Source organism: Tiliqua scincoides, chromosome 9 (genome assembly GCF_035046505.1).
Source record: "Tiliqua scincoides isolate rTilSci1 chromosome 9, rTilSci1.hap2, whole genome shotgun sequence".
Taxonomy (NCBI): domain Eukaryota; kingdom Metazoa; phylum Chordata; class Lepidosauria; order Squamata; family Scincidae; genus Tiliqua; species Tiliqua scincoides.
Genome location: NC_089829.1, coordinates 21393615 through 21419932, shown reverse-complemented (window position 1 = coordinate 21419932; position 26318 = coordinate 21393615). Strand labels below are relative to the sequence as shown.

Here is a 26318-nt window from a genome sequence, read left to right as displayed (position 1 = left end):
GTGTCCTGCAAAATGAAAGCAGAGATGTTAATGCAAGGTATCCCTGCTGCTGCTGCCGCAGCTTAACACGCGCCCTAGACCACCACAGTGTCCTGCAGGATGAAAGCAGAGAGGTTATAGCAAGGCATCCCCTCCAACGCTGCTCCCCCACAGCTTGGGGAATGCCCGGAAGGAATGCCCGGAACACCAGAGTCACTGAAGTGAACCGTGCAATACTGGTCGACAGAACATTACCCCTTTCCTGGGTGGGGGCAGAGCACCCATAAAACAGTTGCTAATAGAACGCCCCCCTCTCAAAGAAGAAGGGGCCACAAATCCGTAAGGGGGGTTGTAACCAAACATTGCCCCTCCCCCAGGAGCTGGGACAGTGCACCCATTAAGTGGGCTGGTAACAAAACATCACCCCTCTCTAAGGAGAAACGGCTACGCGGGTTGTTGAAACCTCCCTTCTTCCAAAGGCCTAGTGGCATTATGCCCACTAAGTGGGTCTGCACCAGAACACCCCCCTTCTCTGAAAGGAGTAGGGGCAGTACTCCTGGTAAGCACATTGCTGACAGAACACCACTACCCCCACAGAAGTCGGGTAAGCACACCCATTAAGCAGCCTGGTAACAGATCATCATCCTCCCCTAAGGAGAAGGGGTAGCATGCCTGTTAAGCAGGTTGGTAATAGAACGCTACTCTTCCCTTAAAGGCATAGGGGCGGCACACATATCTCCTGTCTCAAGGAGCAAGGGCGGCATGCCCACCAAGTGAGTTACTAAATGCCCTGCTGATGCCCAGGGAAAACATAATATTAAATGCTATACTCACATATTAAATGCCCCATCCACTCTGCCCCATTCCTTGGGTGCTGAAGCCTGGCCAGGCAGCTTTCAAAGCAGCTTCCACATAGATGGAGTGTATGCTGTAAGCAATCCGAGATGGCCAGGGGCTCCCCATATGCCTCTAAATATCCTCCAAAACTGAAGAAGTATTAACAAGGAGGAGGTCAGGTGCCTGGGGGGAGATTGTTGCGGGCGGTTGGGCTGGTGTATCTGTACTGGCTTGCACTAATTGGAGCTCATTTTATGCCCATATACTCATCATTCAGTCCCATTAAAATCAATGGAATACACTCCCAGGAAAGTGTGGACAGGATTGTAGCCTTAAGTCCAGCTATGTCTACCTGGATAAAAGACCCCTTATACTCCTGGGACTTATTCCTTGGAAGTTGGAGCCAGGATCTGAGCCCTATGCTCCAAGCCTCTGCATGCCCCAACAGAAGCAAGCCCCCATTATCCCCCAGGGGCTTACTCCCCATAAAGTGGGCGAGGACTGCAACCCTATGACCGAGTCTCTGTGTGCCTGTTCAGAATTGTCATGAATATGTACAGTTTAGGCCTAGTAGCATTGCAAAGCCTGAACCACAGTAACCCAGTAACACAGAAGGGGCTTGCAAGGGGCTTGCAGTCCTAGCTGCCAGGATTTACAATTCAATGGAAGGTGATAATGTAGCACCTAGGCAGCCAGAAAGAGGCCCATCAAGGATGGAATGCAGCTGTAGATCTCCAGGGGGGAGGGACTGAGCTTCCAGCCCCACTTCTGGAGGACAGAGTTTTTGTTCTTTGTCTCTAGTGAGAGAGGTGGTGGGTGCACCTCCTGCCCCACCAGGACCATGTGGCCACTTAGGTAACTGCGGATCTACAAAAGAAGCTGACCCAGGTGAGAGTCAGAGATTAATAGAGTTAGCCAGTTAGCTTTGTTGCTTTATGCTTATGTTTCCTAGAAGTTTTTATGCCTCTAGCATTTGCTGCCTTTGTAACCTTTTTGTAACCCTATGTATTTAATAAAGTAGAAAATCTTTTTACCATGTTGGTTCATTGTCTGTTGGGGACAAAGGTTCAGAATCCTGCCTAGCCATTCAGCAAGCTACCAAAAATCCTCATTGTGGACTAGAAACTTGAGGACTGAGACTTTAAGTAAAGGAAGTGCTCAACTATGGGGCTTACTCTCAAGAAAGTGTGTGTAGGACTGCAGCCAGAGTCCAAGGCTCTGCCTGCCTCCTCAGAAGCAAGGCCCATTATAGACTATGGGGCTTACTCTCAGGAAAGTGTGTCTAGGATTGCAGCCAGAGTCCAAGGCTCTGCCTGCCTCCTCAGAAGCAAGGCCCATTATAGTGCAAAGGGCTTCCTCCCTGGAAATTGTGGTTGGGGTTGCAGCCCCAGCATTTCAGCCTCTGCCTGGCTCCTCAGAGGCAAACCCCATTATGGTCTCTGGGGCTTACTCACATGAAAGTGGGTGATGTGGAGTCGCTGAGCTGGCGCCGCCTCCCCATGTGCGTAATCCTGCATGCAGCAGGGATCAGGGCTCGTCAGGACACCTCCTGGAGCCCTGTGCTGGCCTGCAGCCGCATGCAGAGAGCTGCAGCAGTCCTGCAGCTTGAGCCACGTGTGGCCAGGCGCCTGCTCCGTGCCATGCAGATCCTGTTCCCACGTGGAGCACACTGGGAGCCCTGGGCTTGCCTGCCAGCCGCATGCGGGGAGCTGCAACAGTCCTGCATCTGCACGGTCAGGCACCTGCGCCTTCGGGAGGGCTCCTGCGATACAGAGCCTGCTCCCACGTGGAGCGCACTGCAACCTGCTACTTGGGCAGGCGGGAGCCCTGGAGCAGCCCTGCGATCACAGCGCCCCTCTCCAGCAACCCTTGTGGGCACCCTCCCAGGAAGCAGCAGCAGGAGCGCCGCGTGCACTGGAGACCTGGGCAAGGCCAGCAGGGAGTCCTGGCTTTGAGCTAGAAGGCGGCAGCCTGCCCCCTCCGCCCACCAGGCCCACCAGGCCAGGGACTGAGAGCACACTCCAAGCCCCATCCCCGGGGCTTACTCCCAGGAAAGTGGGAAACTCTCCGGGGCTTACTCGCAAGAAAGCAAGTCCCCCTGCACTCCCAGGGCTTACTCCCAGGAAAGTGTGCCTGGACTGCACCTGATCCTTCCTTGGGCAGAGCCTGTCCAAACCCCCATCCCCACCTTACAGATCAAACACGCTGCACATGAGATCCATCGCAGGAGGCCTCCTCGGGAGTTGCACTGGTCCTAAGGTGGCTGGATGGGGTCAGGTCCACTCTATTCCCACGGTGCCCATGTGCACAAGAGGGCTGGGTCTCATCCCCTTTTAAAAGGTCCGTTGTGGCTGCCAGACCCTGCCCCTTCACCTCCCCCTTGGGGAGGGACTGGACTCTAGTGTCCCGGCCAGGCAAAACAAACTCCGAACACTTCTTTAATTGGGTGTTTGGGATTCTGTGGTACGTGATCTTTCCTGCTGTCCAGCACATTGGATTTTAAAAGCTATGGGAATGCCTATGGATTTCATACATTTGTGTAAAACTGTATTCTTTGAATATAGTGTACCATTACCCTTTTTGGATAGGAAATATGTGAAGATGCTGGGGAGACAGGAGAAATATGTTCAGAAAATGCTCTTTAAAAATGCAAATATGATTGGTGATTAGAAAAAGAGAAATCTGGGGATTTTTAGCAGAAGAGAGTGGAGCAGAACTGTAAGGAAACCATGCAGAGTTCAAATGTAATGGAAATGGAGAAGTCCATCCCTGATGAAAGTGGAGATCCTTGGAAAGCTCTCTGTCCTTTACCCTAGTTAGCCCTCATTGACGTGATCACTTATCCAGAATAGGAGTGTGTGTGTCTGTGTAAACAGATGATGGCTGGTTACTGTTGAGAGGTGCACGTTGGGATGTGAAGTTCCCAAAAAGGGAAATGGAACAACTTGTGAATGACGCAAGGCAGAGCATGGCTCAAGTGACCTGGAATCCCTTGTGCCCTTCAACGTGGCATGGGCTCAAGAAGAGGGGGACACTTTTGTACCTGTCACCAGATCTGACTCAATATTGAGTCGATCCCCAAGTTAAAAAAATAATAATAACCTATCATATGCTACAACCCCAATTAATGGGGCAGGAGATACATGCATTTCAACTACAAACACTTCCAGAAAGTATGGATTGCAGGCATGTTATTTTGTTTAAAATAAGGCAGGAGGTCTGGTCTAGAGGGTTGAGCCTCCATTTTCCTGAAGATAACATCCGAAGGTTGCCAGTTCGAGGCCATTGGCACTGTGCGACCTTGAAGCAGCTGACAAGCTGAGCTGAGCTATTCCATCTGCTCTGAGCATGGGAGGATGGAGGCCAGAATGTGCGACCAGATCAAGAAAGAAACATCTGAATGTTGTGGTTTCTTGAAAGATAGAAACCTTCTTTCAAATTGAAAAAATCCCTATGGGGATTTATATTGCCTGCCTATGTAAACCGCCTTGAATAAAGTCTAAGGAGAAATCTGAGGACCAAGAAAGGTGGTATAGAAATATCTGTATTATTATTATTATTATTATTTAATTCAAGATGTGCAAGAGACGTGCTCTCCTCCCTTCTAACAGATTTCCTTAGAGCTCAACTGCGTGTGACTGTTAGCAGTTGGCTTCCCCCGTACTGTTAAGAGTGAACAAGCCAATTCAGTTCAAGCCCCCTGCTTTTGGTTCTTTAAGCCCTTTTTAGTAAAAGTTAATGCACCTTCAACCTTCTCTCTGCTTTTTCTTTGTGCCTTTGGTGTGCCTTTGGCCAATTGTTTTTCACCTGTGCGTGCATGTTAACTTGTGTTTAGAAGTGCTGCCAGTAACAGCTGTCCCAGAGGACCCTGGTGTAAGCCCACCTGTTGCTGTGCAGGTCATGGTAGTAGGGTAGTAGGGCAAGTATAGAGCAGTTCTGTGCTGCTGGAACCCACAGCAGCTTCCTTTAGAGACCTGTGGGCTCTTGCACGGATGCAGGGTCATGCCTGAACACTTTACTAAAAGCTCTTCTCCTCCCTGCTGCTGGCTGGATGAATCTGATAATGCTGGAAGATACCTATACAGAGCCAAAGCCTTGTTTTCCTGTAGCTCAGTGGTTCTCAAACTTTTAGCACCAGGACCCATTTTTTATGAATGAGACAGAATGAGAATCTGTCAGGACCCACCAGAAGTGATGTCATGGGCGGAAGTGACATCATCAAGCCAGAACATTTTTAACAATCCTAGGCTGCAATCCTACTCACATTTACCCGGGAGGAAGTCCCATTTACTATCATTGTTAAAAACATATACATAGTAGCAGGTTAAAAGTACAGATCTGTTACATTTCCCCAAATGCAGTCACATACCATAGTAGCATCAAGTCTGATATACTAAAAATAGAATATTGAAATATATGGACCCACCTGAAATTGGTTTGCGACCCACCTAGTGGGTCCCGACCCACCGTTTGAGAAACACTGCAGTACAGTATTGCTCATGTTGACTCTCCAGGGTTTTTGGTAGAAATTTTTTTCTACCCTACCTAGAAATGATGCCAGGGATTTGCAGGATCTTCTGCCTGCAAAGCTGCTGTTCTTCCACTGAGCCACAGTGCCACCCTAAGTGAATACATTGGCAAGTTTGTTCTTAAGAGCTCAAGATGCATCTACATTCCCAAAGCCATGTATGCATACTTTTAACAACAAAAGAACCATAGAAGGAGCTGAACATAGCTAGTAAACCAGCCAGCACACGGATTTTGTTTACAACTTCTTCAAAAAGGCAAAAATGGGGACAAAAGAGGCTTTTAGTAGGTCTTGGGTAATACAAATAGCTGGAGTGTTTAACTTTTCACATTTCTATACTGTTTTTCCTCTAGGTAGTGGTTCTCAAACCTTTTAGCACTGGGGCCCATTTTTTAGAATTACAATCTGTTGAGACCCATCAGAAGAGATGTCATTAACCTGGAAGTGATGTCATGGCTGGAAGTGATATCATCAAGCAGGAACATATTTAACACCCCCATATGACAAAATCAAATCTAATTAAATAAGTAATTAAAAGTCAACAATAAGTTAAAAAAATTATTTTAAATAAAAAAGAAACCTAACCCTCCCAAGCAGTTGCTAATCTTTTTGATTTTTTTTTTTTATTCCCCAAACATCCCAAAGGCTGCAATCCTACCCACACTTACCTGGGAGAAAGCCCCATTGACTATCATTATTAAAAGCATATCCATAGTAGCTTGTTAAAAATACAAAACTGTAATATTTCACCAAATGCAGTCACATACCATGGTAGCATCAAGTCTAATATATTTTAAATAACATTGAAATGAATGGGGACTCACCTGAAATTGGCTCGTGACCCACCTAGTGGATCCCAACCCACAACTGGAGAAACACTGCTCTAAGGAGCTCAGGATGGTCACTGGTTCTCAGACTTTTTGGGAGCTTTACTCCCAAAGTAAGTCTTTGTGTGATGGGGGCAAGGGCAGCGACACAATCCCCAGGATCACATCGCAAAGGGATTGCGAGGGGGTGCTTTTACTTACTGTGTGTTAGGGCAAGCGGCAGGAGGTGCGGGGAGTCCCGCACAGCCCTCTGCAGGGCTCCCAGAGGTTGGAATTTTCAGAAATTGCAAGTGCGACCACCTCCTGGCTACGTTTGCAAACCAGAAGTGGCTTGCGCTTGCTATTTCTGAAGGTTCCAAGCCTCGGGGAGCCCTGTGGAGGGCTGCGCGGGGTTCCCCACACCTTCTGCTGCTTGCCGTAACAGTAAGTAAAAGCACCCCTCCTTGCCCTCCTTAGTGATGTGATTCTGGGGATCGAGTCACTGCCTTAAAGGGATTGGGGAAGCATTACATGAACTGGTGAGTTGTGACCCACCAGTTTGAGAACCGCTAGTGTACATGGTTGCCCATGTACAACTGGAGGGTTGCCCTCACAACAACCCTGTGAGGTAGATGAGGCTGTGATAGTGACTGGCCCAATGTCATTCAGGAATCTGAGTGGAGATTTGAACCTGGATCTTCCAAGTCCAACACCAGGACCACTAACCCATGCATGAGGACAGGGATAGCTGATCGATTTTAAGGATATTGATATATGACTTCTCTACTTAAAAGAGTTCTCTATGTGGTTTATGCAGCAAAAGGAAGAAAATGTTTGTGGCCCTTTTGGGAAGGGGAAGTCAATGAAAAGTCGCTGGAACTGATGCTGTGCTGAGAGACAGGGAGGGACAGTTCCGTCCCCCGCTAAACATAAGGGAGCCGCCACTCCCAAAAGGGCCTCTTACCCCATAGTTAGCAGGGGCTCTGTAAAATAAAAAAATAAGGTTAACAAAACCCTACAACTGCTATTCTAAAAGTGTAAGTGCATTTTGCTTCACGGCCTGGCATAGGCTGTTAGCTAGAAGTGTGTCTCTTTGCACCTGCAAGTGACTGAAGGGAGACTTTGCCAGACCTGGTCGAAGGTACATTGCACTGAACAGTCTGCTCAGCCAGCTGCTACACCTCTAATTGGGGCCAGTGGTTTTGGGGCAAGCTGTTTTCCTGTGCATGAAGGCTTGATGCATGTTTATTTTGTATGGCTAGTCGGCTGCCTTCCTTCCCTGAAGCTGAACTGCCAGAGTGGGCAAATCTCTGTTGGCAGAAACATTAAAATATAGTCAGAAGGATCTTGGCAAGGCAGGGTGGGGTGGGGTGGGGAGCCTGGAATAAACTGCCGACCCTTAATGGGATGAAGAACACAGCTGTCAGAACCTGAAGAGCAAGCGAATGGGTTTGTGCTTTTTTTGTGAATAACAACGAGCTGCAAAGCGAGTTTTTAAAGCTCAGCCATGTGGAAGCAGATGTGGTTCATTGAACTGGGGAAAATGCAGTGTAAGGTTTAAGCTAGAGGGCGTGGCGGGGCTGTGAATGGTTCTCAGTGAAGGCTCACCCAGATGGCTTTCATGTCAGAGAGGAGGGTGGGAGTGGCGCTGTGTTAATTCTGGAAGTGTGGGTTGCTTCAGTCCATACTGTGATCTGTTGCTGGTCCAAATGGTTATGCAATCACCAGAGCCTGCTTCATGTGCGTTTCATGGGAATGCGTGGTGGTGTGATGAAAATATTTATATTTTTTCTTTCCCCTCCCACCAGGGAGCAGTCCAGGTGGCTAGCAGTGAGTTAACCTGGATGGCATTTTATTGTATTTATCTTGAAACAATGGCTAGTAGCAAAACCAACATTTTCACTGGAGGAATACCCAACCACCAAGCCGCAAAGCAGCCCTCCACAAGTGCGAAAAGGTAGATCCCCCCCAGCCCAAGTTGGGAAAAAAAAATTCAAATGTTGCTGGAACAGTGGCAAAGAAATAGATAGCCTTGTGGCCTGTGCCAGGAAGCTGAACAGACTGGGTGCCATTTTGATGCTACCCTCTTGTGCCTCACTGTCAATTGCAGTTCTGTTGGTGGTGGAACACATGAGAAGGAGCCCTCTCAGTTGACCTCAAGGAGTGAGCAGCTTCACACATAAAGACCCAGGCCCACTTCTTCCGGTATTCTGATCCTATGCACTTTTGAGCAACTATCACAACCCAGCACTTTGATACATCTGCGGGGATACGTTTCCCGCCCCCTATGGATACAGAAGCTGCAGATAAAAGGGAACCCTATACAGAGAAGAACAATATGGGGCGACCCCCCATATCCGCGGATCCTGTATCTGTGGATTCACTTCTCTGTGGATCGGGTCTGAAGGGCCCCCAGCACATGCACCCCCTTGTATAGCCTCTCCAGGGCTTCCCAGGGTCTCGCAATGCCTTATAAGGCATTAAAATGTCACTTCTGGTTTTTCCATGAAACCGGAAGTCACTTTTTTTTACCTGTAGAAATTAGTCTGAGCTCGGCAGAAGCCAGGGACAGATGTCCTTGGCCTCTGATGAGCTCAGAGGCCCCTCCAGAGGTGGCAGGAGTGAAGCTTCTCTCACCTCCCCTCGCAGAAGATATCATGCTTCCTGTAAATGTCTCTCCCTTTGCCTGCCTTTTGCCTTGACTTTGGTTTTCATGTTCAGTAAAAGGAAGACATAGACTTGCTTGGCGCCAAGCTAAAGAAGCTCACAAAGGTAATGGACATGGAGGGCCCATGGAGAACCAGATCCACGGTTAGGGAGGATGCCAATACTGGCAGTTGTGAACCTGGTCCCTCAAGCAGAGTGCAGCCCCCTCTAGAAGAGGGGGTTAACAATTAATAAACTGGTTTGCAGGTCTCCTAACCAATAGCATCTCTGCCTTGTCTGCATTAAATTTCCATTTGCTCATCTTCATCCAGCCCATCATCAACTCCAGACAGAGATTTAGGACTTCACAGACTCCCTAGTACCAGCTGGAATAGGATTACAGAGTCTAGTGTCATCTACATACTGGTGATACCTTATTCTAGTCCTTTGATGACCTCCCCCACCAGCCATTTCAAGTAGTTGTTGAATAATATGGACAGAATTTAACCTTATGGGAAACCGAACAACCATAGCACTGAGCTGAAGTCTCCATATGCCACCTTCAGGAATCTTCCCTCCAGAAAAGATTGGAGACCCTGCAAAACAGTGCCCTCCCCAAACCCAAGTTCAAACAGGTGTTCCAGAAGAACACCAGCATTTGATGGTAACGAATGCTACTGCGCGATCCCGCAGAACCATACAGTTTACCTGTCCATTTCCCAGCACAGGTTGTCAATTAGGCTGGCCAAGATAAATTTTTGTGGCTCTTTGTGGGTGCAGCTCCTGAACAGGAGGCCTGGAGTCTTTGTTGAGTGATGTAGAACATACTTTTTGCATGTCAAATCCCTGACCTTTCCAGGAAGGACTGGGAAAGACCTCTGTCTGAATGACCAATTTTGCTTTGTTTCTGCTGTTCTAATTTTAATTTATTTTAAAGAATTTTTAAGTAACCTTTCTCCCTAGTTAAGGGGACTCAAGGCAGGTTGCACAATTTAATAAAACAATCAATTGTGACCTTGTTGAACCATCAATTCACTTGCTTAGGCCCTGATATGCTTGCAAAACCTTTGTGAGCACCCACTACTTGCCAAGCTTCCTTTTGCAAATATATTCTGGCTTTCCTTGACTGTGCTTGCAGATATTCAAGCAGGGGAGTTTGGTATTGGGAGCCTCCATTGTAGGACAATACTACATCTCAATTGTCAAAGAAGGCTGTTGTGACCTATAGGAGAAGCCCCTCCATTTAGCATCAAAAGTGGCTCTTCTGATTCCTTCCCCCTTTTTCACCATGTGGACTTCTTGTCTCTTGCAGATTGTCGGGAGCTGTTGCTGCCTGAGCCGATGGCGTACACGATAAGCCCAGCCCCTTCCGTGCCTGTGGGGCCCCAGTACTGTGTCTGCAAAGTGGAATTGTCTGTGTGTGGCCAAAATCTTCTGGATAGAGATGTGACATCTAAATCTGACCCTTTCTGTGTCTTATTTATGGAAGTAAATGACAAATGGACAGAGGTAAGATTCATTGCTTTGTGTTCTTCTTTCTAGCTAGCAAGAAGGGAGGGTGCTGTGCCCCCAATGTTCTCAAAAGAACAAGGCTTAGGACCTCAACAGCAGATCTAGGAGGCCAGGGCCCTCCTAGTCTGTGGGTTCAGCACCTGATGTTTTGTCTCACTATGGGTACCAAACCTGCACAGGAAGGCCTCACATGACCTTCCAGTCATATCTGGGAAGTGTTCTGAGGTGCGGGAGGCTGCGTATGAAAAGCACTTCCATTTTTGGGGGCAGTTTTTTTGGTAGTGCTTCTCAGAAGTGTCTGGGAGGCCTTCTGAGGTTGCTCATGACCTCCTCATGCCTCAGAAGGCCTCCCAGAGGCTTATGACAGGTAAAAAAAGATCTCAGTATCATCAGTTGAACAGGAGCCAGCAGTGTGATTTCTGCCGCAAAAATGCAAATGCATTGCTGGGCTGTGCTTGGCAGAGGCTGGCTCACAAGAAGTAATCATTCCACTCTACATTGCACTAGTCAGACCTGGCTTAGAATACCACATTTTAAGGCTTGCTAAGCTGGAGTGGATTCAGAGAAGGGCTGTGAGGGATGGTGAGGAATTTGGAAGCCAAGTCTTATGCGGAATTCTTAAGGGCTTGGTTTGTTTAGCCTGGAGAAGACTAAAGGGAGGCATGAGAGCTGACTTCAAGTATCTGGTGGACTGCCGTGCAGAAGAAGGGGAGAAAGTGCGCTCTGTGACTCCTGAGGGCAGGGCTGGAAGCAATAAGTTGAAACTTGCGAACTCTCCCTTGGTCTGAATTTCCTGCACCAAGCAGGAGGTTGGACAAGTTAGCCCCTTCTGTTATTATTTGGAACCAAGAAACAGGCAGGGAAGAGAAGTGTTTGCCTGCTGCTGCTTTACTCTAATTTTTCCCATCTTGGAACAGCGGTCCTTCCCCCCCCCCCCATTTCAAATCACCAGAACACTCTTTTATGTTGTTGGTGTAGAACAGGGGTGCCCAAACCCCGGCCCTGGGGCCACTTGCGGCCCTCGAGGCTACTCAGTGTGGCCCTCAGAGAACCCCCAGTCTCCAATGAGCCTCTGGCCCTCTGGAGATTTGTTGGAGCCCGCACTGGCCCGACACAACTGCTCTCTGAGTGAGGGCGACTGTTTGACCTCATGCGTGAGCTGTGGGATGAGGGCTCCCTCCACTGCTTGTTTTTTCATGTCTGTGATGCAGTAGCGGCAGCAAAGAAAAGGCCAGCTGTGCTTTGTGCAAGGCCTTTTATTGGCTTTGAGCTATTGCAAGACCTTCATTCATTCATATAAGTTCATCTTTAATATATTCACTTTCGTAAACTTATGTAAATTTATTCAAATTTTAAATGTAAATTAATTATTTTTTCCCCCGGCCCCCAACATAGTGTCAGAGAGCTGATGTGGCCCTCCTGCCAAAAACTTTGGACACCCCTGGTGTAGAACATCTAGTTTGCCCTTGAATAACAGGGGCAGTGTGACTCAGAATGCTGCCTCAAGTCGGCACCACTGTTACCAAAAAAAACACACCCCAAAACCTTACTGTACTTCAGAACTGGAACTTCTGCATTTTGAGGTTTCACAGCAGTGCAACCAGAGTGCATGGTAAGGAAATGAATGATCTTTGATCTGCTTCTTGCTTGGGCAAATAAGAAGTGGATAATTGCAACTTGCATTGGAGTGAGGCAGCTGCTGCAGACAGTGGCATTCCTTGCCACTGTAGTGCCTGGGGCACACCTCAAGGAGTGCTGCCCCCCAGATGTGCCTCCTCTCTGCGCCCTCTGCCTCTCCCCCCCAGGTGTTCTAAGGCCTTATGGAGCCCAAAAACTGAAAGTGACTATTTCTGACCCACAGAATGCCTCTAGGGGGAGGCCCTCAGATTGGTGCACCGAGTATTGGTGGCTCACTGAGTGCTGTGGGGGGAGGGCACGGTGGGGTAGTGGGTGGTGGTGGGCCAGTGCCCCCAAGCCTGGCGCCTGGGCCATTTGGCCCTCTTCCCCTCCCCAGGTACGCCACTGGCAGCATACTCAGGGTGAAAAGCACCCCAAATCTTCTGTTCCTTTGGATCCCTTGCAATTTGCCACTGATGCGACACTCATAGATGGGCCAACCCTGGTTAGAAAAGTGATCTGTCGGATTGTAGCTTGGAGCTCCAACTTTCTTTGCTTTGTTGCTTTCTGCAGGCACACTCACCATGATGGTATCTGGTCCAACGTCATTTGTGCTGGAAAAACTATAATGCAGACTTAAAACACAATGTTTGGTTTTGTCATGGTTATTTTTAGACTGTTGCTTCAGAAAACATGCAGAGCAAAATGAGAGTCTTGAATGGACAGCCTTAGAGAGACACTGCTGTTGTGATTCTGAAGGGAGTTGGGAATGGTGGGGGAGATTATGTTTACAGCCCTGCAGCCAGGATCTGGGTGACCTCCAGCTGGGTGGGGAATTTTCTGTGCAAAGTGTTGCTGGCTCATGTAAACAATGTGTGGAGTGTGTCGTGCTTTAGGCTACCCCATTTATTGCATGTTAACAATCACTCAGTCACTTCTTTGCCCCAGTGTTGTGTTCTTCCATGCATAACATACTGTTTAGATCAGTGGTTCTCAAACCTTTTAGCATCAGGACGCACTTTTTAGAATGACAGTCTGTTTGGAAACTCCCGAAGTTATGTCATTAATCCGAAACTGATGTCATGGCTGGAAGTGACATCAAGAAGTAGGGAAAATCTTAATCTTAATATATTAATCTGATATAACAAAATCAGATCAAATTAAGTAAGTAAATTAAAAGCTTACAATAAGTATAGGTTAAAAAATTTATTTAAAATAAAGAACAACCCTCCCAAGCAGTTGCTGATCTGTTTAAAAAAAATAATCTCCGAAATAACTCAAAGGCTGCAATCCTATCCACATGTACCCAGGAGTAAGCCCTATTGACTCTCATTGTTAAAAGCTGATACATAGTAACCTATTAAAAGTACAGATTTCCCCAAATGCAGTCACACACCATCAAGTCTTACATGTTAAAAATGAAATACACATTGAAATGAATGGGGACCCACCTGAAATTGGCTTGTGATCCACCAAATGGGTCTCGACCCACAGTTTGAGAAAACTGGATGGTTTCATGCAGTGGCATAGTGGTAAATCTGGAAGTTCAGGAGCTTACCCTGTTGGCCCCAATAACTTTACAGCCCAGTCCTCTGCATGTCTGCTCAGAAGTAATTCCCATCATAGTCAATGGAGCTTACTCCCAGGTAAATGTGGATAGGATTGCAGCCATGGCCTGCTAAGAGTATAGAACAGAAATATTTATTTTATATGTCTTCATTAGTTTTTTTCCTTCTCCGGGCATCTCTACTCTGAAACAGACAACACAATCCTACGCATGTCTATGTAGAAGTCTCATTGTGTTCAATGGGGCTTCCTCCTAGGGAAGTGTTTTGGATTGCAGCCTTATTGCATTTCATTTAATGATCTAACTCATTTCACCCCAGACTCTTGAAGTGGGATGCAGTAGTTGAATAACCCAGTTTCTTGGTTTAGTAGTTTGTGACCCCCTGAAGGATTTGAGTATTTCTATTGAAAATGTATATTTTGTGGTCATTTGACTGGTTCTTTTTGTCTATTAAATAGCTTCTCTGGTAGTTCCAAGGAAGGGTCAGTGTGGCTCATCTGGGAATCCCTCTCAGGCAGGCAGTGCAGCTGATGGAAATCATCCTGAGAGGGGATGGGCTCCCTGGGTCCCCAGGCCAACCTTGCCTTGAACAGCAGAGGTCAAATCTTCCTGAAGCTCATTGAGCTCATCCAGAATATGGCAAAGAAGACCTAAAGGAACAGAGGCTTGCAGCCTGTGAAGAACCAACACTGCCAGCTCACTGGGGAATGCTAAGGAGAATGGCTTGGTGCTTTACATGCCTCAGTGCCAGGCCATCTGCCCTGGCTCAGGCCATGAGAAAAAGTCTCAGTACAGCACATCTGGTGCCTCCCTGAGAAATGCTTTTGTTGTTGTTTTGTTTTGGCATCAAAGCATGGCTGAACACAACAGCCCAACCTGACCTCTGTTCCCCCTTTGGGACAGAGAGGGAGCATCTGGAGGACCATCCCTATAACCCTTATGCCACTCAGAGCCTTAGGAGCAGCCAGTTTTTGATCTTCCAGGAGAGGATCAGACAAGTTGCATTCCCCCCCCCCCTTTCCATCATGGCCAGCCCTGCCAGGGAGTCCCAAGTGCATCCGGGAATCTCCCGAGTCCTTGCATGCCTCAAACTGGAATGATATTAAAGCTAGGATTCAGATGCACGTACTCTTTAATGAGCAACTTTTTAATAATAAAATTGTTCTATTTTGAAGATTGAGCACAACACATTTTATTGACCAAGGGAATGTACTTCAAAAGAACCCTGGTGCTTATGGCATTATAAGCTGACTACATTCTCCTCAAGGGTTAGGTGAATGAGGCTGGTGGAAGAGGGTGTGGGTTGCATCCTGCCAGGGTCTGGGAATTCACCCTAATTTCTCCCTGACTCCTTGGGTGACAATTGTGACATAGTTGCTCCATAAACAGTAGTACATGCATATACAATAGCACACCTCAACTCCAGAGGATCCTGGATGAAGCAGATTATCTGGATCCCTTTCAGTCTGGCTTCAGGCCTGGCTTGATGGCCTTGGTCGCCTTGATTAATGTCCTACGCCAAGGGCTGGATGGAGGGAGTGCATCCTTGCTAGTCTCTGTCCTGGAGTGCTGCCTGGAAGCAGTTGGGATCTGGATGAGGGTGAACAAGCTGAAATTAAATCTGGACAAGGCAGAGGTCCTCCTGTTTCAGAAATCCACAGTGCGGGTGCTGGACTATTGCCCTGCTTTGAATGGGGTTGCACTCCCCCTGAAAGAGCAGGTTAGCAACTTGGGGGTTCTCCTGGACCCGCAGCTGCTCCCGGATGCCCAGGTGTAGAGTGTGGCCAGGGGTACCTTTGCCCAGCTTGTGTGCCAATTGCAGCCATACCTGTCTCGGGGATCTGGCCACAGTGGTCCATGCCACTGTGACCAGATTAGATTATTGTAACGCGCTCTACGTGGGACTGCCCCTGAAGATGGTCTGGAAGCTATAGCTAGTGCAGAATGCAGTGGCTTGTGTAGTTGTCAGAGGTCGGTGGTTTAACTCTGTCACACTACTGCTCCAGCGACTGCACTGGCTGCCGGTTCGTTTCTGGGCTGAATTCAAGGTGCTGGTTTTGACCTTTAAAGCCTTAAACGGCTTGGGACCAGCGTATTTGAGAGACTGCCTCCTTCCGTATAATCCGGTCCATTCTCTGAGGTCATCAGAGGGGGCCCTGTTGGTTGTGCCGCCATTAAGAGAGGTGAAGGGGATGGCAGTCAGAAACAGGGCCTTCTCGGTGGTGGCACCTACTTTATGAAATTCCCTCCCCTTTGAATTGAGGACAGCTTCCTCATTATTAACTTTCCGGCAGGGCCTAAAGACGTTTTTATTTAGGAATGTCTTTGAGGCCTTATAAGGGCTGTTTTATAAAATAATGTTTTTACTGTGCTTTTTTTTAAATTGCTGATTGCTCTGTATTTTTATCTTGTTTTTAATTGTCTTTATTTTTAATGTTTATTTGTTTTTATTCTGTATTTTAATGTATTTGAGTCTTTTTATTGTTAGCTGCCTTGGGTGCCCTTCAGGGAGAAAGGCAGAATACAAATCAAATAAATAAATAAATAAGAGAGGTTAGCTAGCTGAGGGCCCAATCCTATCCAGTTTTCCAGTGCTGGTGCTACTGTGCCTATGGGCTATGCACTGCTTCCTGTGTTGGGAATGCAATCTTGGAGGCCTCCTCAAGGTATGGGAACATTTGTTTATTTTATTGTTTTATTGTTAATGTACTTTAAGAGTTACCCCTGGGGGCTGGGGATAAGAATAGGCCCTCAGTTTGGCTGTACTTGTCGTAAGAGGCGACTAAACAGCCACTGAGTAGATGGGACTCGTCAGCCTGGGAAGGCAGCTCATCTGAGAGAAGGAAAACTCTGATCCCAAACCTCCACTGCCTTGTGGCTACATCCAGTTATGGAAAAGGCTTCAGGAGTCAACCTGGAGGCAAAATCCGGAGCCGGAGTCCCTGAGGCAGTTCATGGCTGAACACAGTCACGTTCTGGCAACTCCTGCGACGCCACTGGAACCAACCTTATTGGCCTCTGCCTTTCAATTGGACCATTTCAGCGACGTGGAGAGGGGGGATTTGCTGCATGGGTAACAGCCTATCCTCCATACCTACTTTACCCAGGCTTCACGCACTGGAGAGGACACTCTGTTCCAGAACCACCATTCAGAGCGTGACACCATAGTCTTCCGAGACTGAAGGATGCCAACAACAACTTTAAGAGTTACTATTACAGGCATGTCAGCCACATAATACTTCTTGAACGCTCCAGCACAAGGACTGCTAACCCAAGCCTCCTCCTGTCCTCCACTCTGTGGATCCACATCCAGGTTTTACACTCTAAATTACCAATTAGCTACACCTGAATAACCTTACATCTTTTACTTAGCAACCAGCTTAAAATATCTCTTGAAGGAAAAGGCAACTTGCCCAACCCTGTGACAGCCAGTGTAAGTGCTGCTTTAGTGGCCTGCTCCCTCATTGCTCCCCAAGGGCCTCCAGCAGCCCTCTAAGCTAACCAGCCCGTGAGCACTCCAGTGGCTGTTGATGACTCTGCCCTGCCGTTGCTTCCCAAAAGAGCCAGATCTACAGGTGACAACAGCCTAGATTTTCAGCCACTGCCAGCCCAGAGACAAAGGACATCTGAGCTTGGTTTGGAGAGGGCTTAGAGAGTTCCTCCATTGAGGAGAGTGAACTCTCAGATGAAGATCAGGGCCCAGAACATCAGGGATCTCGTCTCTTTCTCCCGAGCTGTTCAACCAGATGTTCCAAAAGGTTGTCAGGGTCCTGGAGCTCCAGTGAAACCCTGCTGCAGAGGAAGCTAGCACATCCATTAAAATGTGGGGAGCATCGGCAGCCTTCCTAGCACAACAGGAGGTACTTTATGTTGGCAACCTTCAATCTCGAAAGACTATGGTATCACGCTCTGAATGGTGGTTCTGGAACAGCGTCTAGTGTGGCTGAAAAGGCCAATTCGGGAGTGACAATCCCTTCCACACTGGGAGCAAGTGCAGTCTGTCCCTGGTCTGTCTCCCTGGCTATGGGCCTTCCTTCTTTGCCTCTTAGCCTCAGACTGTTGGCCAAGTGTCTCTTCAAACTGGGAAAGGCCATGCTGCACAGCCTGCCTCCAAGCGGGCCGCTCAGAGGCCAGGGTTTCCCACTTGTTGAGGTCCATCCCTAAGGCCTTCAGATCCCTCTTGCAGATGTCCTTGTATTGCAGCTGCGGTCTACCTGTAGGGCGCTTTCCTTGCACGAGTTCTCCATAGAGGAGATCCTTTGGGATTCGGCCATCATCCATTCTCACGACATGACCGAGCCAACGCAGGCGTCTCTGTTTCAGCAGTGCATACATGCTAGGGATTCCAGCACGTTCCAGGACTGTGTTGTTTGGAACTTTGTCCTGCCAGGTGATGCCGAGAATGCGTCGGAGGCAGCGCATGTGGAAAGCGTTCAGTTTCCTCTCCTGTTGTGAGCGAAGAGTGGAGTGACAAACGGGATGCAGGGGGGAGGGGGAAGAGAGGGGTTTGTGGGTATCAGGAAATTGGAGAGGGAGCAGTGGTGAGACAAATGGGATGCAGGGGGGAGGGGCAAGAGAGGGGTTTGTGGGTATCAGGAAAAACTGTTTGTCTCAGCAGTGTCTGAACACTGCTCTCTCTCTCCAACGGTTAGATGAGCCCCTGCCCCTACCCTTTCACATATCAGTAGAAAAGAAGTGGGCCAAACCAAGGACAGTCACAAGCAGATCAAGTTTTACAGTCTGGCCCAGGAGGACATGCAGCGATTAAAGCTGCTCTTGGTGGATGCACCAGTGGTGGCACTGGGCTCTTCTTCTGTCTTTCCATCAGGCAGCGAGGGGCTTCCCAAGGACCAGTAGAAAGGAGTACTGAAATGGCTGCCCAGAAGGCCTACACAGCCTCAGCAGGTTTTCTGCACACTTCTGTGGCCAGCTGAACTGGCTGCGAGTTTGGATGTCTAAAAAGACACCAGGATATGGGCCAAACCCCATATGGGTTAACCCCTGCTAACTGGATAAAGAGGCACCTTGTAAAGTGGGGTCGCTTATACAGTGGCAGACCTGAGAGAGGGACAAGAGGGGCAATTTCCCCACGCACTGACTCTCTGGGGGGCGCCACCGCCAGCCTCGCCCGCCTCCACTTCCATTTGTCATTTTTTTTAAGCAAAAGAAGCCGGCAGCTCCACTTGCTGCTTTCGCTTAAAAAAAACAAAACACCTCCTCCCGATGAAGGAGGGGATGGGCCAGAATTGCTGCCAGAGAGGGTCACCACCCCAACTCCCAGCACGCAGATGCTCTAGGGCGCCCCTTTCCTCTCCTCCTATAAAGGAGGAGGGGTGGCCTGGTGACAGTGCACTGGGAATGGCTATCTGGCGACGGCCATCACATCGGAATGGCTATCACGGCGACGGTGAGGGCGATGGCTGCCCTTACCCCTTCAAGCCAAGAAGAGGGGGGCAGCACTCAGATAGTGGGGAACCATGTCGAGAGTGGCTGTGCTTCTGCAGCCACTCTTAGCACAGTTCCCAGCTGTGTATGAGGGCTACCCCCTCTCGTCTTATCTTAAAGGGGAAGGGGGCAGCCGTTCCAGGTGTGCTGGAAAGGGGAGGGGCGCCCTTCAGAACAGTGTGGAAGTGGTGCACGCCTCCTCTAATTTCGTGCTTGTAAGTGGTGCGAAGGTCTCCACTAGAGCGCCTTGGGGCTGCTGGAAGCGGTGCCCAGGAGGCAAGTGCCACCTGCCTTCTGGAAATGGCGCTCTCCTGTCATGGGTGCTGCTTCCAGTGGCCCCAAGGCTCTCCGATGGAGCCCTTTGCACCGCTTACAAGTGGCACAGAAAGCTCACTTGAGGCCTGGGCTTCTAGTTGGGGCCTTTTCTTCAGGAAGGGTTGGGTTCAAATCTCATTAAAATAATGGGATTTGCTAAAGGCAAAGCTAACCAGAGTGCTATAGGATAATACTTTATTCAGAGCACAGAGAGAAACAACATGTAACAATAGATTCCCAGATTCCAGGGTTGTACTGTGTAATTGCCGCTAACACTCAGCTGATTATTTGATTGCCATCCTTCCAAAGGATTGGATACTGTTTTGAAGAGATAACGTGAGTGTTCCATTTTCTTCTTATTCCCCCCCCCCAAACAGCTGGTCCACAGTAACTTGCTGTTCTATTTCTCTACCAACCTTCCCTGTATTTTTAGCAAGATTACCATTTTGCTTTTCCCAACACTTCCCCGTTAAAAAAAAATTTCAGCACAGCATCACTCTTGTTTGATTTTCCATTCCTTCAACTCCCTCCCCACATTGTGTACCTATTTCTGGTGTTCAAATGTTGGCAGATTTTTAAAAATATCTCTCCTCCTTCCCCAGTGCTCATAGATTGCAGTGTAAATACAGAATGGTGTGTTCTTGGGTTGCTTCATAGCTGCAGGAAAGCTAGATCTAGCGCATGGAACTGAGAAGGACTGTGAGGTGAAGTTTTGTGTATTAAATGTCGTATCCCTATCGAATTTCATGACTATTTAACAAGTTGTTTTTTGATATTTAGATACATCAATGGGTGGCAAAGCTTCAGGGTCTAACTTGGGGGTGATAGTAGTGGAACCTTATGAGGCATGCGTTGGGAGCAAGTACCTGCACAGGGTTGACCCAGCCCCATTAGGAACCTGCTGCGCAAGCAACATTCACGTCTGGTTGTTTGTGTGTGTCTTGGTTATTTGTGTCCTGCCATAACTGGGCAACAAACTCATGTTATTCAGTGGGTCCTCAGTATCTGTGGGGGATCCATTCCACAAACCCCTGCAGATGTCAAAGTTCATAAATAATTAAATCCGTGGTCAGCATGGCCCTGTAATTACTTACCTGTGGGCCGTGCCTGGCCTTCCAGAGGTCAGTCTCTGGACACAGCCTCCCCATGCCTCAGAACACCTCCAGATGGGGCTGGAATTCACTGGTTTGAACTGGAAGTGACGTCCAGTTGTGTCTGATTCCATGGATGCTTAGCCCGCAGATAAAGAGGGTCCACTGTATATGCTGTCAGTGTTTCTCAAACAGTGGGTCGTGAGCCAATTTCAGGTGGGTCCATTTCAATATTTTATTTTTAATATAGTAGACTTGATGCTACCATGGTATGTGACTGCATTTGGGGAAATGTTACAGAACTATACTTTTGACAAGCTACTTTGTATATTCTTTTAACAATGCCAGTAAATGGTACTGACTCCTGGGTAAGTGTGGGTAGGATTGCAGCCTAGGATTGTTAAAATGGTCCTGCTTGATGATGTCACTTCCGGTCATGACATCTCACCGGAAGTGATGTCATGACACCACCACATGACACCACCATTCCCACCAGGTCCTGACAGATTCTCATCTAAAAAAGTGGGTCCCGGTGCTAAATGTGTGAGAACCACTGTGCTAAGTCTCTTGTCCCAGCCCTAACCCTATCTTTACATTTAAAAGATGAAAAGTTACATCTAATGTATATATTTTGGGACACATGTCCTGGGTGCAAATCTCCAAGGATGCATTTGGCCAGGACAGGATGCAATGTTCCTGTCACCTTCAGAATGTAGGGCCTTTTTATGGTCATCCTTCAGTCCATTTTGGAAGCCAGTGATTCTGTGCAGCTGGTTCTGGGTGGGGAAGGGGACCTGAGGTGAGCATGGAGGTCAAGGTCTGGCAAAGGGAGGACCTCCCAAGCTCTCAAGCTCCTTGATCTGACAGTCAGTGCCTTGTTGTGCCTTTGGAAGCAAACTTCCCCTGCTACAGTAGGGCGGTTGTTCAGGAGTCCAGTTCTGGGAAGCATGGTGTGTGTGTGTGTGAGAATGAGCTGCTCTCTCAGTGGTCTGACTTTTCAGGAATGTGACAAAAAGCATTGCCAAGCCACCTAGGCCCCTCATCCTAACTTGCTTTGAGTCATTCAAAACAGACTTCCTTTTCAGAGTGCAAAGGTGTTGGCACACAAGCACTCGGTCCAGGTAGAACAGCCATCACTGGTGTCACAGTTTTCCAGGGCTTGCAGCCAAGAAAAGCATATCGGGGCTGGGAGGCTTGGGTGCCCCTAAGCTTCTTGGCTCCAACAGCGGGGCTGTTAATCTGAGAGCTGCAGCACGCTGCACTGCACTTGGAAGTAACTCACCCCTGGTGCAATTGCTTTGTTTGGGTTGCCTTTAACATTTGATAAAATCACGCCTGCAATTTTGAGTGTTTGGGACAACTGAAGCTGCTTGGAAATGGGGCTGTTGCATCACTTGGACATCACTTTTTTTCTTTCTGTCTACATTCTTCAGTTACAAATTTTCAAATACGACAGGTGTTGGAACATGTCCCAGAAGGAAGAAGAATCATACATTTGGAAGAGACCCACAAGATCATCTGGTCCAACCACTGCCAAAGCAGGTTGTCCACAACTGTGACATCCCCAATAAATGGTTATGCAGTTTCTACTTAAAGACCTCCAATGATGGAGAGTCTACCACTTTCCAATGCAGACATAAGAGCCCTAATGGCTCTGACCAAAAACTCATCTAGTCCATCGTCCTGTTTCCCACAGTGGCCCACCAGCTGCCTCAGGAAGCCCACAGGCAGAGCGACATGAAGGCATAGCTGTCTTCCACCATTACATCCTTGCAACTGGTGTTTCCAGTAGCATATTCTCAATGTAAAGGTAGCATGTCATTGTCATGACTTAGTAGCTATTGACAGAGCTGTTCATGAATTTATCTAAATCCCATTAAAGCCACCCAAAGTAGTTGCCATTGCCATGCCTTGTAGCCATTAATATCTTGTGTATTGTGTATGGGAGTATTTCCTTTTGTCTCTTTTAAATCTTCTATCTGTTGGTTTCATTGCGTGACTCTTGGTTCTAGTGCTGGATAGGTTGGAGGAGAAGTGGGGTTTCGCATAATTGCATGCGGCTTCATCTAATCAAAAATTCATATACAGGTGGTGCCTCCTTATCTGCAGGGGTTCTGTTCCTGGATCCCTTGCAGTTAACGAAAACAACAGATAATGAAATCCTTGGTTTTTGGGCCCACTGGAGCTCCAAACATGACTGGAGCTGTTCTGATCCTTGGTGATGCCAGCACAGTGACACATGGCCTCTCCGTCTCAGAAAACCTTACAGATAGGATTGAAATGAGGTTCCAGTCACATCTGGGAGGTCTTCAGTGGGGCGATCCAGGGGTTTGGCATCTGTGGTAAGGCCAATCTGTGGGTGCCGAATCTACAGATAAAGAAGCTGCCCTTTACAGTGCTTTGCGTATACAAAACTAGCGTGGTGGAGGAGAATTAAGGACGCAGTCCTAACGATGAGTTAGGAGGGTCTATGAGTTAGGAGCTAGGAGGGTTGCAAATGTGCTGTAAAGCACATTTGTGCCTCCTCAGGAGCAAGCTGTGTCAGCGCATGGAGGTGCACTGGCATACAGAGGCTGCATCCAGCCTCTGTGGCGGCTTGCGGGGCTAGCCTTGCGTCAGCTGAGTTTGGTTGACTCAAGGCTCTGGGGTAGGTGGGGAGGAGGCAGGAGGAAGGCTTTCTGGGGTGGGGAAGGGTGGGCGGAGGGCGGTCCCAGGGGCAGATGCATAGGGAGCAGGAGGTGGGGCTGGGATCCGGCTGCCCTGGATCCTAGCCCCCATCCCCGAACAGCGTGGAGCAGCTTCAAGCTTCAAGCTGCTCCAGTCTCCTCGAATGTGCGCCACCTCCTGAGGTGGTGCAAGTCCAAGGAGACCCATAGGGGCTGCAGTGGCTTACCCAGGGAGTAAGGGGAAAAGCTTCCTCTTGCATTTGGCTGAGCCACTTTGCAGCTCTATCTTGCGCTGGATACAGAGCAAGCCTCCTGGTTTGCCTGTTCCAACGCAAGATGTGATTGCGCTGCAAGTATTTGTGGGGGTCCCTCTAAGAAAGTGTTTTCTCATTCAGTACCCTTCATTTCAAAAATCTGTCTAAGCTGAACTCTGCTTACAACACGATAACTTTCAGCCCTGTTCTTCTATTTCTTGTGACTGCCAAAACGGTTTTTCTTTCCTCCCTCTTGCCACGGCTGTTTTGAAAGCATGTTCTAGCACAGGAAGCAGAGCTGAGAGTTCTAAAAACCTGTCATTCTCTTTGCAAGGCTTTTTTCTTCTTCTAGGAATGCAAGTCTCATTAAAGAGCTAAGCCAATTGCATGAAAGGAAACCAAAGCATTCAACTGTTGCTTCTCTTCTCCCAGCCTATTGTTGAATGAGTGCCAGCAAGACAGATGGAGCCCATTACATTGGTACTAGCCCTCGTAGGGAGGGAAAGGCCCGCTATAGATCCCAGCACAGTGGCTGCTGCCATTTCAGCAGGGCGAGAAGTAGGAGGTGTTAAAGAATGTTCGCTCCTTCTCTTACTTTAGATCAATTCAAAAGTGAGCATGCAAAAAAAAAAAAGTAAAACAAAATGAAGGCTTTTCTCTGAAACCAAATGGACAGATTTGTGTCAAAGCATCCAGTTGGCACCGGCTTGCCATAGATGAGACTTGCTAAATGTGCTCATTCTGCCTTGCTGCTCTTTATTCCTGGAATGTCTAAATTAAATGTGAACTCCAATGTTGTCTTATGTGCCATGAGCTTAGGAAGCTATCTTATCCCAAGTCAGGCTGCTGGCCCATTTAGCTTAACATGTCTTTGTTTACTGGTAGTGACTCGCCAGGGAGTCAGCCCCAGATCTTTCCCAGCCCGTACCTGGAGATGCCCCCAAGGGTTGGACTTGGGGCCTTCTGCATGAAATGCTGGGGCTCTGCATGTCTGTTCCCCATGTGGGTGTAACCTTGTGGCACTTTGGTCTCTTCATGGTAGTTCAAGCTATTTCCCTTCTCAAGATAAGATGCAAACTTTTTCCCAAATCATCTCTGACATAACTTGTTTGCAATGTTGAATCTGAAAGGCTTGCTCTGTGGGGAGACTCATTCATGAAGAGCCCTCATTTATCATGAATGGACTATGCCGATCAGACTGCAGATGCTTCGGAAGCCTCCACCCCACACCCCTCTCCCTCCATTTCCGGGCATCCTGGAGATGAGCATCCGCATTCTGGCATATCCCCTTGACACCCCCAAGTATGGTACCTGGGACTCTGTACCCCTGCCCCCCCTTAGCTATGGTATTGCATTCATGAGCCTACAAAGAACCCTCAAGAGCAGTCATATTTGTATGGGAAGGGTCAGTGAGATGGTTCTTGAAAAACAGAACTTGTAGTGAGTCCTTTACAGCGCAATCCTAACTTGCGCTGGAACAGACAGGCCAGCAGGCCTGCGTTGTATCCAGCACAAGTTTGGGGCTGAATGTGGCTCAGCCAGGGGCAAGGGGAAACTTTTCACCTTACCCCGGGGAGAGTCAAAGAGGCCCCAATAGGTTTACTCAGATCTGCACCACCTCAGGAGGTGGCACAGATTCAAGCAGAGCTTCCTGGAACTACTCCATGCTGCCTGGAGAATGGGGCTAGAATCTGGCCCCACCTCCTGCTCCCTGCCTGCCCCAGGAATGCCCTCCCCCTGCCCCCCGTCATCTGAGCTTGGCCGATGCAATCTTATGGTTCCAGGCCAGGATATGATGTGGGGAGGCCAGCGCAACTCCTTGTGCTGGCCTTCCCAACTCTTAAGTTGATGCAAATGTGCCTTACAGCACGTTTGTGACACCCCCTGGTTGACGCAAGTGACTTGTGCTCGCTTAACCCAGGGGTTAGTATTATGCCCTTAGTGATAGTGTGAGTCCAGCACTCTCCTGGCTTCCCAGTTTGAGGCCATTATTTTTTCACCTCCTTGCATGTGTGTGTGTGTGTGTGTGTGTGTGTGAGAGAGAGAGAGAGAGAGAGAGATTGCTTTGCTATGTTTTTTTTCCTTCTCGGTGCAAAACTACTCCAGAAATGGGAAAGCAGGTGACATTATGGACACCAGCTAACAGTGACATTGCTGTGGGGTGCAGGCCACAACCGGGTAACACGCACAAGGGGGGGGTGACACCACTACTCACCAAAATTTTTTCAATCTTGGTATTTTTGAATAATACCATCATGTTATAATTTAATGCAGAATGCCGTGAAACAAACTGCATTGAAATATCTCTGTTCTATCAAACGTGATAGCAAAAAAAAACCAGTGAATGCGGGGCTATGGTACATCACCACACCTATCATCCAGGGTATTGCCCCACCCACTGCATGGGAGGACGTCCATCATGGGGTGACACGTTAGTCCCTTGCACCAGGTGTTGCAAACCCTAGTGATGCCACTGCCGGCTAAGTAGCACTGTGCCTATCGCAGTGGGGGACGTGTGGCTTCTGCCTGCAAAAGTCTCCATCCTGTCTGAGTTCAATGCTGGGGAGGAAAGAGATGTTTGGGATTAAATATAGTGTGTAGTCCATTTCTACATCGGTCTCCTGCTCTAAAAGTGTGACATCTGCCTTCGCCCTTATGTTCTTACGAAGGATGTATTGTATCTCAAGGACTCGTTTGGCTTTGTTCTCTGATTCTAGGTGGACAGGACGGAAACAGCTGTGAACAACCTCAACCCAGCCTTCTCCAAGAAGTTCATTATTGAGTACCGCTTTGAAGAAGTCCAGAAGCTGAAGTTTGCCTTGTTTGATCAAGACAAGTCCAGTATGCAGCTGTACGAGCATGACTTTCTGGGAGAGTTTTCCTGCACCTTGGGCACGGTGAGTGGGTGCTGTTACTTCCCAGTATGCTAAGAGTTGTCTTGAGTGCTGCTGTCTGGTTGCCGCAGTTCTCTTAGTGAACCAATAACATGAGTTCTGGTAGTGGAATGGAGGGCAGGGCATTTGACCTTCCAATCACAAGGCTATTTAATTCAGCA

At 48.3% G+C, this 26318-nt stretch overlaps 1 protein-coding gene across 1 annotated transcript in view; it reads left to right on the top strand.

Moving 5' to 3' along the window:
- The window catches only part of CPNE2 (copine 2), a 116262-nt gene that overhangs the window by 22939 nt on the left and 67005 nt on the right, over positions 1-26318 (top strand). The window contains exons 2-3 of the mRNA XM_066636813.1: positions 10109-10305; positions 25981-26160. Coding sequence (XP_066492910.1) covers positions 10138-10305; positions 25981-26160 — 348 coding nt within the window. The 5' untranslated portion in view covers positions 10109-10137. The remainder of the gene's footprint in view (positions 1-10108; positions 10306-25980; positions 26161-26318) is intronic.